The sequence below is a fragment of the Bos indicus genome, chromosome 21 (genome assembly GCF_029378745.1).
Source record: "Bos indicus isolate NIAB-ARS_2022 breed Sahiwal x Tharparkar chromosome 21, NIAB-ARS_B.indTharparkar_mat_pri_1.0, whole genome shotgun sequence".
Taxonomy (NCBI): Eukaryota; Metazoa; Chordata; class Mammalia; order Artiodactyla; family Bovidae; genus Bos; species Bos indicus.
This window is the reverse complement of record NC_091780.1, coordinates 13,051,674-13,070,536: the sequence shown is the minus strand read 5'-3', so window position 1 is coordinate 13,070,536 and position 18,863 is coordinate 13,051,674. Positions and strand designations below refer to the sequence as shown.

The following is an 18,863-nucleotide window of genomic DNA, read 5'->3' as shown; positions in this document are numbered from 1 at the left end:
ACTTTGATTTGGAGGAGTTTAATATTATGTGTTCAGTTGCCCAAGTAAAATGCTTTCTGTATTTAAGTAATTTTATGAAATACAGAGTTGAAAAGTTGAACCCTGTTTTCTCTTAGACATTTTAATCTACGTGTGTGTCTCTAACCTGGCTGTGCTGTGTCTTGGCTGTGGCAGGAGGGGTCTTTCACTGCCCTTTGCGGGCTCTTGGCTGCTGTGGACGGGCTTCTCTCGAGTGGCGCACAGACTCAGTACTTACGGCACACGGGCTTAGATGCCCCGTAGCATGTGGGGTCTTAGTTCCTGGACCAGGAATCAAACCCTCGTCCTCTACATTGGAATGTGGATTCTTAACCACTGGACCACCAGGGACATCCCAGACTATTGTTATTATTTGCTTTTGTTTGTCATTAATGCACTTCTTGGGCTTTTGCAGTTTAGTGTTTTACTCTACATAGGAAGTTCCAAGTAAGGGAAGAGTAAACAGCTTTTCCCAGTGGTTCCGATGACAAGACCCTTTCTGTCTGTGGAGCATCGTGAAATATGAGTGTCCCATGAATCATGCTTTGTGAAACCTCGCATCGCTGCTTCATAGGCTCTGGGTATAGCTTTCTATTCAACTCCCCGGTGCTATAGTATCTCAGCCACCAGGTTTCTTTGCTTTTGCCTGTTTCTTCTTCCTTCTAAATTATAAGCTGCTGCCAGATTTATATTTCTAAAGCTTGGCTCTGATCATCCTGCTTCCCTGCTTATAAGTAAACCTGAATTTCCTTCCCTCTTGCACTAAAATAATTCCAGATGGAGCAAAGACTTAAGTGTAAAAAATGAAAAACTACAAAAACCAGTGGGAAGAAACATGGCTGAACTAATTTAAAATCCTTTAAGTGAGGAAACTTCTAAGCAGAATGTTAAATGACGATGTCATAAATAAAACTGGTAAATTTGCCTAAATAAAAAATGAAAATAACTTATTGCAAGAAATAATGTAAGTCTAAACAAAGTATGACAAGATTTACAGCCAGTGGCTGCTTTCCGTAATTAAGGGCTCATTCAAATCCATAAGCAGAAGACAAAACCATGAGCTCATAGAAAAATGGGCAAATGATATCAGTGAGAATCTCCCTGACAAAGAAAGACAAATGTAGGTCATGAAAATATGAAAGATCCTAAACTTTAATCAAAGTGTTAATGACAGAGAAAAATAAAGATACTGTTTTTTTTTTACCTGCAATTAGTTCAAAGTAAAAGTTTATGATATCAAATATTGGTGAGCATGTAAAGAAAAAAAAACAAAACATATACTTTTAGTGGAAGTGTAAATTTTGACAGATTTTGGAAGAATAATTTGACTGTGGTTGTCAGAACCAGAAAAGACACATATTCATTTGTCTGCATTTTTTTTTAAATATAATCATATATGAACTCCGAGATAGATATACATGGATGCTTGTAGTATTGTTTGTACTAGTAAAAATAAATTGTCAATGAAATAAATGTTCATTATTTGATAACTAATTGCATAAATTAAGATACAACAACACAGTGAAAATGTATATAGTTGGTAAGAGTTAAAAAACTGAGAAATCTGCATTGTTGATACGAACAGAGCTTCAAGATACTTTAATTGTGAAATTAGTGCATTTAATATGATTACATTCAAGTTAAAAACAATTCTTGTATTTTTTCCTGTAAAACACTCTAGAAACTGGTGCATTAGAGGAATGGGAATGAGGAAAGATTAAGAGGGTGGAGAGTTTTCGTTTTCATACCTTTCAGAATCGTATGTGTATACTACACTTTTTAAACATTTTTATATAAAAAAAAAAGAGAACAAGAAAAACAAAACCACCTTTTATTTCTTACAGAGCAAACCCATAACTTTTTATTTTGTGATTTTAAGGTATTTTAGTCTCTGATTCAAAACCAGATTTTTTTAACTTTCTCATTAAACACTTTTTCCCTTAGCTTTTGGATGAATTAAAATGCTTGCTGGACACCACACAAATTCCGGCATTTCTTAATTGCCGGTCTCTTTCCCCTTGCAGTGCCAATCCCTGCAGCCGAAATGGCCTTGGTCCTTCTCTGTGTGGCCAGATTCACGCATGTTTCAATCCCACCTCCTTTATTTCAGCCTCTACTGATAACTGCAGTTAGCACTGTGAGCGAGCATCGAACCCCCAAGCTCTATTCTCTTTTGACACTTACCTCTTGGACCTGGTGTTATACATGCCGCACGTCTGCTGTCCACCAGGTTCAGAAGAAAAGGCTTTGGATGGATTTTCCCTTGCAGTCCCCCTTGGTACCTAGCAGTGACCTGCGTTCGCGGCCGTGAGTGATGGTAGCAGCCGGGCAGGTACTGGGCCCACAGAGACGTGCCCATCGGGGTGTGTGAACAGAAATAGGGACTGCCCTGCACTGTTGTCAGGAGCGTGAATCGGTGCAGCGTTTCTGGAGGCTCACCCTCTCTGAGCACACACAGAACACCACAGCATGTTTGGCAGGGGAGCAGGAAACCCCGGCCAGGGATGCTTAACACTCACACGGTCTAAACCTGAGGCTGTGTGATTCCATGGCGTCCGCGTGGCGGAGCGGGTGGTAACCCAGGGTGGACACCTCGTCTCAGGCCTCCTGGTTTCATTCTCCTTCTGAAGTTCCACAGCACCTCTTTATTCCCGAGAGCCACATTGTTTATGAAGCGCCCCGTGGGGGGCGGGGAAGGTTAAAGTCCACCCATTCAGGTGTCATCTCACCATTTGTATCATCTGGGCCTTGCATTCCTGAGCGGCGACCCCTTTTCAGAACCGGCCTAGTTAAGATGTCACTTGCCTGACAGTGAGGCACTTAGGCGCTGAGAGAAAAACCTCGACGTGCCCCCCAGACCCCCACCCCCCGTTTCTCAAATTTTCCCTAACAATTAACTCCGCACTCACTTGACACCCTGGTTCCTTGTTTGGTTGTGTAAACCCCGGTCCCTTTTTTTCTATTAATTCCAGACATTAATATTTTCTTTCACGCGCTGCCGCCATTCACCCGTGAAACAGTTTGAACATTATGTAGCTGTCAAGATGCCTGGGGATTACCCAGCGTGCTTTGCCTCTGAGAAAGCGACACCACTGAGGCCGGCTTGTGAGATGTTTATTTTGAGAGCACGCTGACAGGCATGAAGGCCTGATCCCAGAGTGGCAATTTCATTTAATTAAAGGCCTCTTTTTATTAGAGTACCCCCTCCCTTTTTTTATCTATATATATATCAGAATGATTGTTAAAATCTGACTTGCCAGAGGTGTTCTCTTGTACTGTAAAAGGGAGGGAGGTGGGACGGATTGCTCACTCACTCGTGGCTCTGCCACTGAGTGGCTGGGAATGCCTTCGTTTTTGCTCTCCTGCTCAGACCTGCGTGCATGTGTGTCCAGGTTTGAAAGAAATACTGCTGGGTTCTTGGGAAAGTCGCATTGACATATGGACACTATCGTGTGTAAAAGATAGCTAGGGGAGGCTGTTATATAGCCCCGGGAGCCCAGCTCTGCGCTCTGTGAGGACCTGGGGAGGTGGGGAGGCTCGTCTATATGGTGATGACTGATCCGAGTTGTGAGGCAGAAACCAGCACGTCATTGTAAAGCCGCCTTCCTCCAGTTAAAAAAATGAATTGAAAAATTAAAAAAGCAAAATAAAGACTGCTGGGTTTCTGCGCCTTTGTTGCCAGACTTAAACTGCGGGGGTTTGTCGTTGGATTTCTTTGTTTTAAAGTTAGTAGCCTTGCCATTCTGGAATGGCTGAGTTAACACTCGGGGACCTTGGTTCCTCTGTTAGGACTTTTAATCAGTGTGTGCTATCTTACCCTCGAATGACGTGACTGCCAGTTAAAATCTTCGGGATAAGGATTGCGTTCATGTTCAGGAGTTTTCCATCCCGCAGAAACCTCAGAAAGTGCTGAAAAAAAAAAAGAAAGATTGAAATGATTCATGGTGGATATTAAGGATTTGGAAATATTTGTGAGAGAGTAGCCTAATTAATTTTTGGTGTAATATTCTTAGACTCTATCAGCTTGACTTTAATATCAAGAACACACATCAGTAAATCTGTGAAGGCCTCAGTTGGGCATTGTCCAAGACACCTGGAATGTGTCAGTGAACAAAACAGACCATTGGGCTCTGAGCTCAGACTTATTCAGAGTCTGGTTCACAATGAATTATACCAGCATACCTCCCAAAATTAGAATTATTTTTTCTTTCTTTGTAGCATGATCAGCTGGCCTTCATTTTTGCCCGTGTGGGTTATTCATTCATTCATTCTTGCCTCCTTTCTTCCTCATTCACTGACGAGTAGTGCACAAGGATGTCCCAGGATGCACAAGGATGTTCTGTGCCCTGAGTGTCGTGGTACACTTGCACGCGTGTAACACACATGCATAGCACATACTCCTGGTATTCTATTTATGGGCATTGTTTTTTTCTCAGTTGATCTCAGGAGTGTGGAGGAGGGTCTGTCATCGGTTCTTCTTTCTGCTTTGGACACAGTGGCTCTGGCGGCACATTATTCATTCCTCTTGGCATCTGTTTCAAAGCTCCCCGGGAGGAGGCCGCAGGTCAGGGTGTCAGCCCCAGCCCGCTGAGGGCCTGGCCGAGGGGGCGTTCAGCTGGCCTGGGGGAAACAGTGTTCTCTGCTTTGCTGCAGGTGTGGGGGTGGCAAAGAATGGCAACTTTGTCGGTTTAATCTCTGAGGCCCCTGTTCCAGTGTGAGTCCCTTGGCCCCATCTTTTGAGCCAATGGTTCCAGAGATTGATTTATTTATTATGATTATATTCTAAAGTACAGGGTTCTCTCGAGTCAGCCATCTGGCAAAATGTTTGAAAACGGTTTCTTTCCCTTTTCCCTGACTCACGGCCATCCTTGGGAGGGGGGGGGCTTCTCTCCAGGACCCCTGACGTCGGTGGCTGGTGCTGGTGGATTTTCCGTCTTGAATTTTTTGTGGGTAGGAGAGTGATGACATTCCCACAATGAAACCACACAGAGAAAGTTCAAGGACCCCATTTATATTCAGTCACAAAAGGCAAAGAAGAATCAGCATTTTCCCCAAATTGTTTCATTTCTCTCCACTCTCAACCCTTAGTCTCTGTGCAGGGAGACATTTGTTCTGAGTGTGCTCAGTAATACACTTTGAGTCTGGAGTGTGGGAAGAATCTTTACTTAAAGGGGATCCTAGGCTTTCTACATGTATTTTTTAAACCTGTCCTGCTCTCTTTTTCTGTTAAAGGCACAAGTGATCCCTATGTGAAGTTTAAGCTGAATGGGAAGACCCTGTACAAAAGTAAAGTCGTATATAAGAACTTGAACCCAGTTTGGGACGAGATAGTCGTATTGCCAATACAAAGCCTTGATCAAAAGCTGCGTGTGAAGGTAATCCCAGATGATGTTCAGGCCTCCTCTTTGATTAAAAATATTCAGTTCTCAGGCATCTTTGCCTTCTTAAAAGTCAACTTCCCCAAATTCATTCTTATATAATTCCTAAGCCCTAGGTTAAAAAATATGTGTAGAAGGAATTCTTTATACCCTTGGTTCAAAACTGTATGTTACTCTCAGATCAATCAGAGTGAAAATAATATCCCCATTGATTGTATTTAAACTTAACTGAATGTGGAAGAATTATTACTGCCAATGCAGTGGTGACAAGTACTAAAGCCTTTCTCATTAGGAATAACTTTATACTTAATAGAGCTTTAAGCTACCGGTTATAAGCATCAATTGCTCTAACATCTGGGTTAAAACTGCATGAGTTGAGCACAGGATGGGATTGCTGTAGAATATTTCGCAAATTTCTATTTAATTGGCAGAGTTGCCCACAGTGGAAAATACTAAATTTTAATGAGAGACCATTTAAACTGCAGAGAGTGGTCCATTGTGCATAATGTCTTAATGCATATGAATACTGCCTTAAAAGTATTTTCTGCTATTTTGGCTATAGTAAGCCAAATGGACAGGTTTGAATAGTTTTGTTCTCTTCACCAGCTTGGCTAAATTCTTCTTTAACTATATTGTGCAAATTATTTTTAGATCTAGAAGATTGAACTCAAAATTCCCAGTCTATTGCATTTATCCATACTGTGATATACTCAATTTGTTTACCATATTAATGCATTACTGGCCCCCCTTCTCTTTGTAGGTATATGATCGAGATTTAACTATATCTGATTTCATGGGTTCTGCATTTGTCATTTTGAGCGATCTTGAGCTTAACAGGTATTGTAATTTTACCAAATTGTGATTAGTGAATTTTAGAGGTAACTCAAGATAATAAAATGAAAAAATCTTAATAAATGAAAGAGTGCTTTAAAATGTGAGCTTTTCTATGATTTCTGCTTTTTAGCTCCCAAATATATATTGGTCTGACATTAAATCTTCTATAATTTAAAAGGTGTGAACATAATTTAAAAGGGGTGAATTTTGTACTTCTATTTGTTAATATTCAGGTTCATTAACCTACTTATCTTAAAATTAAAGCAAATATTTACATTTTCTTTGGGCAGTAGGGGAGAAGACTCAGTTGACCATCTGTTGAATTAGGCAGTACGTTTCTTGACCCTGAAAAATTGGTTTATTTTCATTGAATTTGGTGTGTTCTTTAACTTATGTCTTAGACCTACTTAGAGGTAGATTTTTATAATAAGGACCTGATGTATTCTAAGGCAAAAAATACTACCCCTATAAATGCTAATATCATTCATTGCCTTTTGCTTTTAGAACGACTGAGCATATCTTAAAATTGGAAGATCCAAACAGTTTAGAAGATGACATGGGAGTGATCGTATTAAATTTGAACTTAGTAGTAAAACAGTGTGATTTCAAGAGACACGTGAGTCTGACCCTTTTGTTCTTTTTAAAATTCTTCATTGCAATTTTTCTTTGATAATTGGGTTACCAGGTGACTGACATTTTTGTCATTATTTGAGTAGGGGGGAAAATTGCATAGAGACTTAAAGTTATCTATCTGTGATAATGTACAGCCTTTCTTTTGGAAATCTGGAAAGAAAAACCCATTAAGGAATGATCTCTGTTCTGGCTAGGGATGTGAATGTATTGCTGTTGTTAAATATGTACATTGCTTATGGTTTACTTGTAACACATGATCCAAAATATCACTTTTACTTAGTGTTACTGTTTCTATTTACCATTTTCTTAAGTACTAGATGACTTAGGCATTATTCAGTTATGAAAAGCAATTTCTAGGATTTAATCATTGTGCTGTATGTACATTATTAAGGTGATCAATGCATCATTTCCATCTCAACTTTTTTCTTTTAGCTACCACATTTTCTATTGAGAGTCCTTCTGAGGAGATACACATTTTAATATTCTCTGGTCAATTATATGGAAATTTCTAGTTAATGTACAACCTATTAAAGATATCTATAGCATCAGGAAAAAAGCATTGGCTTTTGTGACAATATGATGGGCACTCTGTTTTTAGGAGCAAATATGTGAATATAAACCATAATCTTATTTTATATTTTGGTATTATATGTTACAATTCCAAGAATGAAAATGAGAATGAAAGCATCCTTGATTGTAATTTATTTGAAAGGTATTTTAAAAGCCAATTAAAAGCAGCTACTTGAGAAAGGACTAAGATATCTTGAAATTTAAACTTGAGAATCTGGTAGGAAAATCTGAAGCCTGCTTTTAAATGAAGCCTCCAATAATATTTCTTGAATTGAGTCACTGAGGTCAGTGTGGAGAATATTCTTCATTTTGACATCACCTTTACTGTTGGTTGTAATTTACTTTCATGATGAAAATCATGAGTGATTTACTAGTGAGCTTACTGAAGATAGCTTAAAGGAGTTAAAAAACAAACAAACTGCGCAGTGACTTTTCAGTTGCCAGAGGGTCAACTGCACAGTTGTTATTTTTAATTTGAATTCTTTACTTATGAGCATTTACTTGACGATAACTTTGGGAAAGTGATCTCCGTTTATTAATGAAGAAATGGCATGGTTAAAACCTGAGGCCTCAATAGCACTGGTATTTTGATGTTAAAATGTCTTACATTGATGTTGAAAATAAATACTTTTCCATCCAACCTAATGATGGAGGGATCTCCTTTAGCTTCTCATAGTTTTGATGGCATTGCCGTTGAATTCACTGTCCATGTGTCCAGTAGGTGACCAGTTCCATGAGCTGGATGCCAGGTTAAAAGGACATGCCGTGTAGATGGGCATTGTGTTTGCCACATCAGCTGGTATATTCTGAAAATTTCTTACAGATTTAAATGGGGTTTGTAAATTTGGATAAAGACTTCATGAAATGAGCTGCATAATAGCAGCCTGCTTAGTCCACTTGTGGATTTTTCTGTAGTGTATTGGATCATGTTTAGCAATACTACTGGCATTTAAAATATATTGAAATATTGCCAAAATTTGGAGTTTTTAAAGAGAGCCATTTCAGTTAAAGTTTATTTCAAATTGCAGAGCTTTAGAGTCAAGCTGATAAAAACCGTAACATGTGCAAAATGTCTGTGAATTGACCCTCGGGGCCAGGGCATGTGGGCATGGTGCAGTTAGAAGGTGAGACACCGGCTGGAGCACTGACCAGCCTGCCTTCTGTCTCTCTTTCTTGACAAAGTTGGATTAGAGTTGCAGTCATGGGCTCTGTCATCAGACTGCGTGGGTTTGAATCCCAACTCCCCTGTTTTTAGTTTTAAGAAGTTAAGTGATCAGGTCAGATTCACAGAATTGCTTAACCTCTCTCAGCTACAAGTTCCTCATGTGTGAAATAGGGATTAAAAAAAATCTATTTTATAGTTTTGTGAAGATCACGATGACTAAAAAATAGTGCCTAGCATGGAGCAGACACTTGATATAAGGTAGTGTTAGTATTATAGTGAGCAAACAGTGGTACTCATTTTCCATTAATTTTCTTATCTATTTTTTAGTCTTTGGGGATATAAAAATCAAATGAATTATGTTTCAAAGGGCTGTTTAGAAATAGCCATGTGTATTTACAAGATAGTGATTAGTTTTAGTGCTTGTTCTGGGTGAAAATATTTGTCCACATGTTGTTGGAAAAATACAAAAAAAACTGATTTTAACACCCAGGTTGGAGTGTCTATAACTCTGGGTCACATGCCGAGTGGCTGAGCTCACAGTGTCACCAGAGGCAGTGCTTTTACTGAAGAATATTTTCAAGACATTTCTGTACCAGCATTTCTAGGTGTGGGTCCCTGGAATATAAGTGAACTTCCCCCAAAGATGATTTGTCTTCTGGTTTGTAATTTATTGGGGAGATGTATTGACAAAGCAGATAGGTTATTTGCCTAAAGGTATTTTTTTTCCTTAATCATAATAGTTACTATGAGCTGCTCAATTAGATTCATAATTGAGTTATAATCTGCCAAATTTATCCAGTTAGCTGGTTAACCAGCCAGAATAGAGCTTCGCAGGACTGGCCGGTGACAGGGGTAATGAGGGATTTTGTTAGGAGAGAACTTTAATTATGGACAGAATTCAGCAGCCTTAGCTCGACAAATGAAAGATCAGAAAGAGAACAGTGGTGAGGTTACCGGCTGTTCAGAATATTTTTTTTCCTTCCCTCCCTCACTGCTGCATTAGCTTGTTTTTCTTAACTGTGCAGGAATGACTCCCATTGTTTTTCCTATTATTTTGAACATTGAGATTTACTCAGCAGAGGGAAATGGAATGATTTTTTTTTCCTGATCTAAGACTACAGAAACTTAAACATGAACTAACTTTGTCCATGAACTTCTTAAACATTTTCATAATGTTCTCTGAATATTTCAGGTAAGAGAAATCTGCCTTTCCACTTTGCTTTTAGAGGCAAAATTATAGTGTTTTCAGGCAAATAAAAACATAAATGTGTCTTGTAAGGACTGAATAGTGTTATGTGTCCTTTTCTGTTAACTTTTGAATTCAGTGAGAAAATGGTGTAACACAACCATGGAAATGTGGTTTTCCTAGGTTTCTAACCATCTTCTTGTTCTGTGTGTTTTCTCTAACCTCAGAATGTGGGTGTCAGTTGTTTGAATGCAGTCTGCACCATCTAACTAGCATAATAACATGGTCATGTTGTTAACAGCTCCATTTCTCTCTTTTATTTTGCCGTTTTCACCATCCAATGGACGCAATCCTTAGCGTTGGTCAAATCGGAAGCGGTTAAGTGCCAGCAAGGTAAATATAGCTGTTTCCTTTCTTTTCATCATGTGGTTCCTCTTTGTAGCAAAGACAAATGTAGACATGAATGATACTATCCAACCTTTCCATGTAAAGGCTTTTGTTCCCTCTGACTGCTGATATGAATAAAAAGGAAACACATGCTCTTTTAAATTTCATTTAATAACAGCATAGCCAGATGTTAGACTTAGCTTGTTTCAGAGGTGAACTTTTATATGTGCTGGCCATGTTAGAATGTTACACTTCAGGATGGGGGACACATGTACACCGCTGATTCATGTCAATGTATGGCAAAAACCACAATATTGTAGAGTAATTAGCCTCCAATTAAAGAAATAAATTAAAAAAAAGAATGTTACACTTCATTAAGCTTGAATTATTTGTAGTTGCAGTGCAGTCAGACTTAGTCCTTTAGAAAGTTATTTACCATTAGGAAGAAGCTAATTTTGGTACTATAAGGGCAATGAAAAGATTGAGAGGAATATGTGGTATATTTTATAAATCTTTTTTATGCTATTTCTATTTTACCATTTATTTGTTTATTTTTGTGAGTGTTTCTTTAAAGATTTCTCTATGAAAAATAATTGTGTGCAATTGAAGATAGGGATGTGTTATCAATTCATCAGGTTCTGAAGGTAACACATTGTCACTGAAGTGACTAAATGTCAAAATTCATGTAATGTAAACAAATCCCAAAAAACTCTGTATAACTTCCTTCAGCTCTGCTACTTCCAGAAGAGGAATAATCAAGATGCAGGTGCCCGTGATGGGCCTGTGTGTTAGGGGAGGGTGCATGGGCAAGCTCTGTATATGCATTTATTTATACACACACACCTGTACACAGATGTATACCAGTTCTCATTTCTAACCTGTAGTTGTTTACTTCTCTGTAAAATAAGGAGATTGAAACAAAGATTTTGTGCATTACAAGAGCATGTGTATGTAACAGAGAGAGAGAGAGATCCGTAACCTGAGTAGTCATTTAGGAAGGCAAACTTTCTAAGCCTTGCTTTTTAAAATCCAGAGGAATCAAAGTTCTGACTCTTCCTAAAATGTATATCCTTTGCATTTTGGGAGCCCTTTAAAAATAACCAGGCTAAGCTTTTTGCCTTTTTTTTTTTTTTTTAAATTTAGCTTTGTTTTAATCCTACCTGTTCACTGGGTTTTCAGAACTCTGGTTCTTTTTAGACATAAAATTAAGAGGCAATAAATAATCATGTGAAGCCGTCTCAAAAATCCCTCCAACTTTTGTCTTACTCCTTTATAGTCACTAGAGGGTAGGAGAACATCATTCTCCCCGCAGAAGGGAGCTGGCTCTCCCTCTTGCGTATTAAGCGTTGCTGTAACCATCCAGAGCAGTAAAGTTTCCCAGCATGCTCCGGCGAAACCTGACAAAGCAGTATTTTCTCGTTTATTGATTCTGCTGCTGCACTAAAACACTGGTACTGTACATCAATAACCATCTTTAGTTAGGGAGCTCCGGCCTGTGGAAGAGCGCTGGCAGTTTGTGGAAGAACATAAAGGCTAGAAAGAAAAATTGTGAGCTTGGGGAATATTGGAGTCCAGGGAGGACAGGAGAGGTTAGGAAGAATGGCCCAAGGAATGAAGAGGGGAGAAAAAATGTTGCCGGCAAGGATAAAGATATCAAAACTCTGAAAGGAACAGAGGGTCCTGGAGAGCAGTATTTATGTCTGTGCTGCGAAGTGGCGTCTTACCACTGCGTTGTTGTCTTCTTCTTTCCCTCTCATTGTAGTTTCTAGAATTTTGACTTCAGGGCGCTGGGCTCAGAGACTTAATAAATGCCTGCGCCTGGTACACAGTGTTTTGTAAAACCTTTGATGAATAGAGGTCACCGAAAGCTACTTATGATCATGGATGAGAGATACAATTTATGGATTGGTGCAGAATTTCAATTGTTAGGGTGACTTTTTGCTACTTAGAGTCTGCAGTTATAGAGGGAAAAGTGAGATAACTTCTCATTTAGCTCATAAAAGTGAGTCACAGGGAAAATCTATAGTCTCTGTGATTAACTCTCTGTAAAAGTAGTTAAAATACCCTGATCAGTCTCTCTTAGTAGTTTTAAACTATAAACTGCTTTTTTTAGGATTTCCATTTAAAACTTAGAAAGCAGAAATTTAACATAAAGAAGATTATTTAATGTGAGTGTATAAAATTTTGCTAGTTCTAAGTGATGCATTACCTATAAAATGTCATTGACTCTTTCACCTCAATCTTACTCTTATAATAACTTTATTTAAATAACTGCTTCTTAAACTCATAAGTTTATAATTTTGCATCACCCAGAGTGGCAGTCTTTATGGACTGTCTTCTAAAGCGTTTCATATATATATATATATATATATGTATATATATGTGTATATATATATATATTATGTATTTTGGCTGCAGCAAGCGGCTTGTGGGCTTCGTTCCCTGACCAGGGATTGAGTCCTACCCACTGGAATACCAAGGACTACCCCGTTTCCTGGGTTTTGTTACTGACCTTGGTTTTAATACAGTGAATACATAGAGATTGCCTACGTATTCACTGTAAAACTACGTGAAAGTAGTTTTAGCTTTCATGCAAAAACCTTTGTTTACCTTCAAGTGAGCATTTTAAAGAGAGAGCTGAAAATCTGATCTAAAAGGGCCTGAATCAGATACCTGCTTCTTTTCAGACATTTCCTTTGCATAATCTTTTCTGTGAATAGATCTATTTCCATACTTTCCTCCTCTCTAATGTATATCACAGTTACAGAGCTAGAAAATTAACAGCAGTTACTTCTCTTATGTCAAATAGTCTAATGGGATAGAAACATGACGATAAAAAGTGAAATTGGTAGGTCACTGATGTCTTCAGCAAATCTGCAGCTGTACACACCCCCCTTTGATTTGGGACAGTATTATGGGTGACCATGTGCCCTTTGAGTTACGGGTTTTCTTTATTTTAGATAATTTGCACCACATGTTTATTGTCATATGGCTCCTCTTTTGACCTATTGTTTCATGCAGTTATATGACAGCCGTTTCAGGTAAAAGACACCCTGTGTAGGGCAACATTTTTTTCGGTGTGACGTTAGTTGATTAGTGGTTCCACCGTTTGCTGTGTTCGGCTTCATGTTCGTTTAGCAAGGTTCCTGCGTTGTCACAGAGGCTGAGCACTACAGGGACAGCATTTTCCTGTCCCCCTGCCAGGGAGCCTCTGACTGGCTGAGAGGGAGGGGCAGGATGCTGCAGGGGGGACAAGGGAGAAGTCAGGGTCTTTCTCCCCTTTCTCTGATTCACGTGCTGTCTGTCTTTGCCCCCTCCACTAGCCAGTCCTGCTGTGGTTTCTGCTTCTCCCAGGTACCTCTGACCCAAGCATTTATTCTTTTTCTCTCTGTAGCTCAGGGATCACTGAATTGCAGCCTGAGTGCAAAATCCAACCCTGTATCTGCTTCTGCAAATACAATTTGATTGGAATGTTGTCGTGCTCATGGGTGTGTGCACTGCCCCTGGCTGGCAGGGCGGAGCAGAGTACTTGGGACAGAGCCTAATTCTTACTACCTGGAACTTTACAGAAAATTGCACCACGCCTGCACCGCCCCCCCCCCCTCCCCCCGCCCCCCGCCAACGCAGGCCTAAAAGTGCTGGCCACTTCCTGCTGTCGCTAACCTTAGCTTTTCTTCATATGTTCTATTTGGCATCCCAGCATTGTATTATATTCTGTTATGTTAGATTATATTAAATATATTGTGTGCTCAGTCACTCAGATGTGTCAGACTCTTCTGTGACCCCATGGACTATAGCCTGTCCATGAAATTCTCCAGGCAAGAATACTGGAGTGTGTAGCCCTTCCCTTCTCCAGGAGATCTTCCCAACCCAGGGATCGAACCCGGGTCTCTTGCATTTGCAGACAGATTTTTGGCTGTCTAAGCCACCGGGGAAGTTGGGGAAACTTAAATTGAAAGAGGACAGTCAAAGAATTTGGAAAGAAGATTGTTCATTCTGTCTGCCTGTCTATCTATACACCCGTCTGTCTGTCTGTCCTGATGTGCTTGGTGAGCAGAGCCCAGGTGAGAACCGGAAGGAAGTTCTGATGGTTGTTTTGTCTGTCATATAGTTTTGAGTTGAGAAGAAGCTGCTTAAAGTGGAAGAAATGCCTCTTCTCCACCTTAGAGGTAAATGCCTTCTGTCACTGCACCTCTTTCTCTACTTGAACTCATTTCACTATTGGTGAAATGAGTTATTTCACCAATTTCACCCTTATTACACTATTGGTCCTGGAAGTAGTACAAGCAAAACCCTTTGCAAGAAATGTGGTCTGTTTGTGGAACCAAAATGAGAGTATCATGCCTGGACTGCTTCCCCAATTAATAGAGTGCTTTTTGTTCTGTTGTTTTTTATTTTCACACATTATTCACTGAACTCAAATGCCTATCCATAGTATCACCTTTTACTGTTTTGTTTTCTTGGTTAAATTTAAAGGATTGGAGGATGGTATATCCCAAACAGCCATATATATTCATATATCTGTTTATTTCTATCTTCCTATCTAATATATCTGCCTATTTTTTAATCTATATATATGCCTATCTATCCCTTATCTACCTACTTATTATTTCCCTCTCCATCTAGAAGTAACACTGCTGAATATCTTAACCTTGATGTTTCTGCTGCATTGTTATGAAGTCTAGGCCAGCATTATCCTGGACAGAATAGTTTCTAGAGGTCTTCCTCATTTCTGGGGGCCTCAGTCATGCTCAGCTAAGGCCATGAATTTATTAGAATTCTCAAACCTTGTGTATTTCAGCCCAGAAGAATAGAGCCACTTTTCACAAATCTGTCACCTCAGTGACATTAGAATCACTTTTGTCCAAAACCCTCTCACTGAGCACATACTATATTGGCAGGAATGCTGTCCTGAGACTTCAGAGATTAGTAAGACTTGGACATCATAACTGATGCAGTATTCGAGAGATGGAGCAGTGGAAACAGTGACAGACTATTTTCTTAGGCCCCCAAATAACTGCAGATGGTGACTGCAGCCATGAAATTAAAAAATGCTTGCTCCTTGGAAGAAAAGCTATGATCAACCTTGACAGCATATTAAAAAACAATGACATTACTTTGCCAACAAAGATCCATCTAGTCAAGGTTATGGTTTTTCCAGTAGTCATGTATGGATGTGAGAGTTGGACCATAAAGAAAGCTGAGCACTGAAGAATTGATGCTTTTCTACTGTGATGTTGGACAAGACTCTTGAGATACCCTTGGACTGCAAGGCGATCCAACCAGTCCATCCTAAAGGAGATCAGTCCTGAATATTCATTGGAAGGACTGATGCTGAAGCCGAACCTCCAATACTTTGGCCACCTGATGTGAAGAACTGACTCACTGGAAAAGACCCTGATGCTGGCACAATTAAAGGCAGGAAGAGAAGGGGATGACAGAGGATGAGATGGTTGAGTGGCATCACTGACTCGATGGACATGAGTTTGAGCAAGCTCTGGGAGTTGGTGATGGACAGGGAGGCCTGGTGTGCTGCAGTCAATAGGATCGCAACGACTGAGCAACTGAACTGAATTGAACTGATCTGATTAGGAGAGCTGAGAGTAGAGAGGTGGGGTATTCAGAGACTAGACCCTTATCTTGACCTTGCAGGTGGGTGGGGTGGGTTGAAGGCTAGAGAACTGAGTGAAAGGAGACAGGAGTGAATCTCACCAAGTGAGGAGGAGGAGGAAGTTCATTGAGACATGACGCTCACAAAATAATGTGTGTGGCAAGCACTCCAGACTCTGTGTTGGCTCCAAAGTTGAGCTCTCTCAACCAGCAGCATCAGTAGAAATTGTTTGAATGCAGATATTTCTGGGCCTCCATCTCAGGCCTCTCAGATCAGAAACTCTGGAAACGGGACCCAGCCGCCTATTAGTGAGCCTTCTGGGTGACCTGGAAGCATATTTATGTTTGAGAACCACTGGTGTGGACTAGGGGGTGGCGTGGGATGCTGGGAAAATAGGAGGTGAAGCCAGGGATGTCAGAGGGGCAGGCCTTGTAGAACTGCAGGGAGCGCTGCTGGATTTTAGATTCCTGGGGTTAGAGTGAGGCAGGCAAGGTGCCTGGGATAAAACGTGAGACGGCTCTGGGGCCAGCCCTGCCCTCACAGAAGCCTGAGCATGAACACCTCCTTGAATGTTTCATCCTGAACGCCTCTCTCGCCTCACCCTAGTCCTAGTCCTGCTTAGGGGTCCCCTTGACCTATTTTAAGTGAAGGAGAGCCATAGAAATACAGACTACAGGAGTTAAGGCCTGCAAATCAAGAAATAACAAAGGCCTACTCCAGAGCACAGGGAACTCTGCTCACTCTTATGTGGCAGGCTGGATGGGACGGGAGTTTAGGGGAGAATGGATACATGTATATGTATAACTGAGTCCCTTTGCTGTACACCTGAAACCATCACAACATTGTTAATTGGCTATATTCCAATATAAAATGAAAAGATAAAAAAAAAGAAATACTAGTTGATGATTATCGCAGATGAACCAACCATTTAATTTTGAGCTTCCTAGAGGTCAGGGTGAAAAGGGAAATCTTATTTACTCACATGGCTGTCATCTTTTTCCTCCTTGGTCCAGAACCCTGAGGGTCATTGGGTATTTATAGACTTTATCAATTTTTTAAAAATCTTCTCATAATCTAATTTTTAACTTCAAACATCGAGTGAGGATAGTCCCTCTTAATTAAAAAATAATGTAATCCTTTAATATCTTTGCACACACAGATTATTCATCTCCTTGGAACTATGATATAGTTTTCATCTGTAAATATGTCTCATCTTCCATGTCCATGCCTCTGTGGGAAATTTAAAAGGCTTGCTTTATATCCCATCCAAAAATTTGTTTGTCATTCTAGGAGAATTTATGCCTCCAGGGTTCTCTTCAAATGATACAAGGAACTGCCAAGTAGGAGCTTTCTGGAAGCCTGTTGCATGAGTATATGGATCTTCTCATGTCATGCTATAAAAGCTGTTGACAATGAGCAGTAGTTTTACATGTTGAAAAAGCTTGAAAGGAATATTTCATGGAAAGCTTTTATAGACTGCGTCTTCTCCCTTCGTTTTTCTAAGCATTGACAATATAGTTGGAATCTTGCTTTACTCTTCAATTTGCTTACAAAGTTAGTTCATTTTTGTTTATGCATTTGTCTCCATTGACTCTCTACTTCCTCACAGTGACTCAGGAAAGATAATTAATGAGAATCAGAATAAGATGTATTGGCAACATGGGAACACGTATTTTTAAATTTCCATCACTGAGATGATCTAAAAAGTACCCGTACAGTAATTGGTGCCACTAAGGTAGGCCTACTGGGAAAACCTTGTAAAAACGTTTTTTTCAGTGGCCCTAATTTTAATTTTACTTTTTAAAAATGTTTTGATATTTTTTGCCACCCAAGGGAATGCTTTGAATTGTTACCAATCAATGGTATTGATTGGCATAGTTAATTATGAATGGTGGTATCACTAGAGAAAGAAGTGGCTACCTACTCCAGTATTCTTGCCTAGAAAATCCCATGGACAGAGGAGGCTGGTGGGCTACAGTCCATAGGATTGCAAAGAGTCAGACGTGACTTAATGACTAAACAACAGCAATCACTGACTATCACATCGCTTCTGATGACTGTAGGTGTTTCCCCTGCTCCTGGACTCTGTGCCTCCCTGTCAGGATCCTTCTTTATACCTGACTCTCTGCTGTTCTTCCTGGCTTGGGATGGACAGACACATCAAGCTGTTATGTCCACCATCCTAGGGTTTCCTCTGTAACCATGCTGAGTAGTTGTCCTGGAACCCACTTTGCCATCTTCACAGCATGCTGCTTGGCCAGAATCCTCCAATAATGTATGTTTGCCAGTGTGTAATCCTTTTTTTTTTTTTTTTTTTTTATTTCCCTGGAAGGCAAATCTATTCTCTGTTTTCTTCTTTTGGGCTCTGCTTGGTCATCATTGCTATGCATGGGCTTTCTCTAGCTGCGATGACCGGAGGCTTGTCTCTAGTTGAGGTGCACGGCCTTCACATTGCAGTGGCTTCTCATCTTGGGAGTACGGCTTGAGGGTGAGCAGTCTTCAGTAGCTGTGGCACATGGGCTTAGTTGCCCCAAGCATGTGGCATCTCTCCAGACCAGGGATGGAACCCCCATCCCCTGCATTGACAGGTGGATTCTTAACCACTGGACCACCAGGAAAGCCCCATCCACTGTTCGGAGAGTCAATTCCTAGATCAGAAACTCCTGAGAATTCTCCACCTACTGGTAGTGAGCAGAAAAGCCCCACAGCCTGTACCTTCCATCTTTCTCCCTTTCTCCTTTCCCTTCCTGTGAAATTTTCATGATCTGGGAGTAAATTAATGTTTTGGAATCTGTTTCATTTTTTACAAAAGTTAGTATGTTTCTAAGTTAAATATCCCAACTTGTTTTCCCTTAGTCATAACTAAGTTGCATGTTTCAGGAAAGAGTCACTCTTTCTGGGAGTAGGTTTGCCAGGGGTGGGGGCCATGGAAGAGAGCCGATGAATGAATCCATATAGAAATAGTAAAAGTTTCTGATCCTCTGGGAGGAAGGAGAAAAATAGCAAAACCCTGCTGGACTGTATTTTATCCATTATGTCTGCTGAGAAATTAGGGTCAGGACCCAGAAGCTTTGCTCTATC

At 40.1% G+C, this 18,863-nt stretch overlaps 1 protein-coding gene across 7 annotated transcripts in view; it reads left to right on the top strand.

The window, feature by feature from the left end:
• Positions 1 to 18,863, top strand: part of MCTP2 (multiple C2 and transmembrane domain containing 2) — a 260,113-nt gene that overhangs the window by 94,788 nt on the left and 146,462 nt on the right. For 6 of the 7 annotated variants that reach the window (XM_070775046.1, XM_070775043.1, XM_070775042.1 and 3 more), the window contains 4 exons: positions 5,251 to 5,393; positions 6,157 to 6,233; positions 6,735 to 6,846; positions 10,142 to 10,177. In XM_070775046.1, coding sequence (XP_070631147.1) covers positions 5,251 to 5,393; positions 6,157 to 6,233; positions 6,735 to 6,846; positions 10,142 to 10,177 — 368 coding nt within the window. Of the gene's footprint in view, positions 1 to 5,250; positions 5,394 to 6,156; positions 6,234 to 6,734; positions 6,847 to 6,904; positions 10,178 to 18,863 lie in introns of those variants that run through there. The other variant, XM_070775049.1, reaches the window with a different exon arrangement.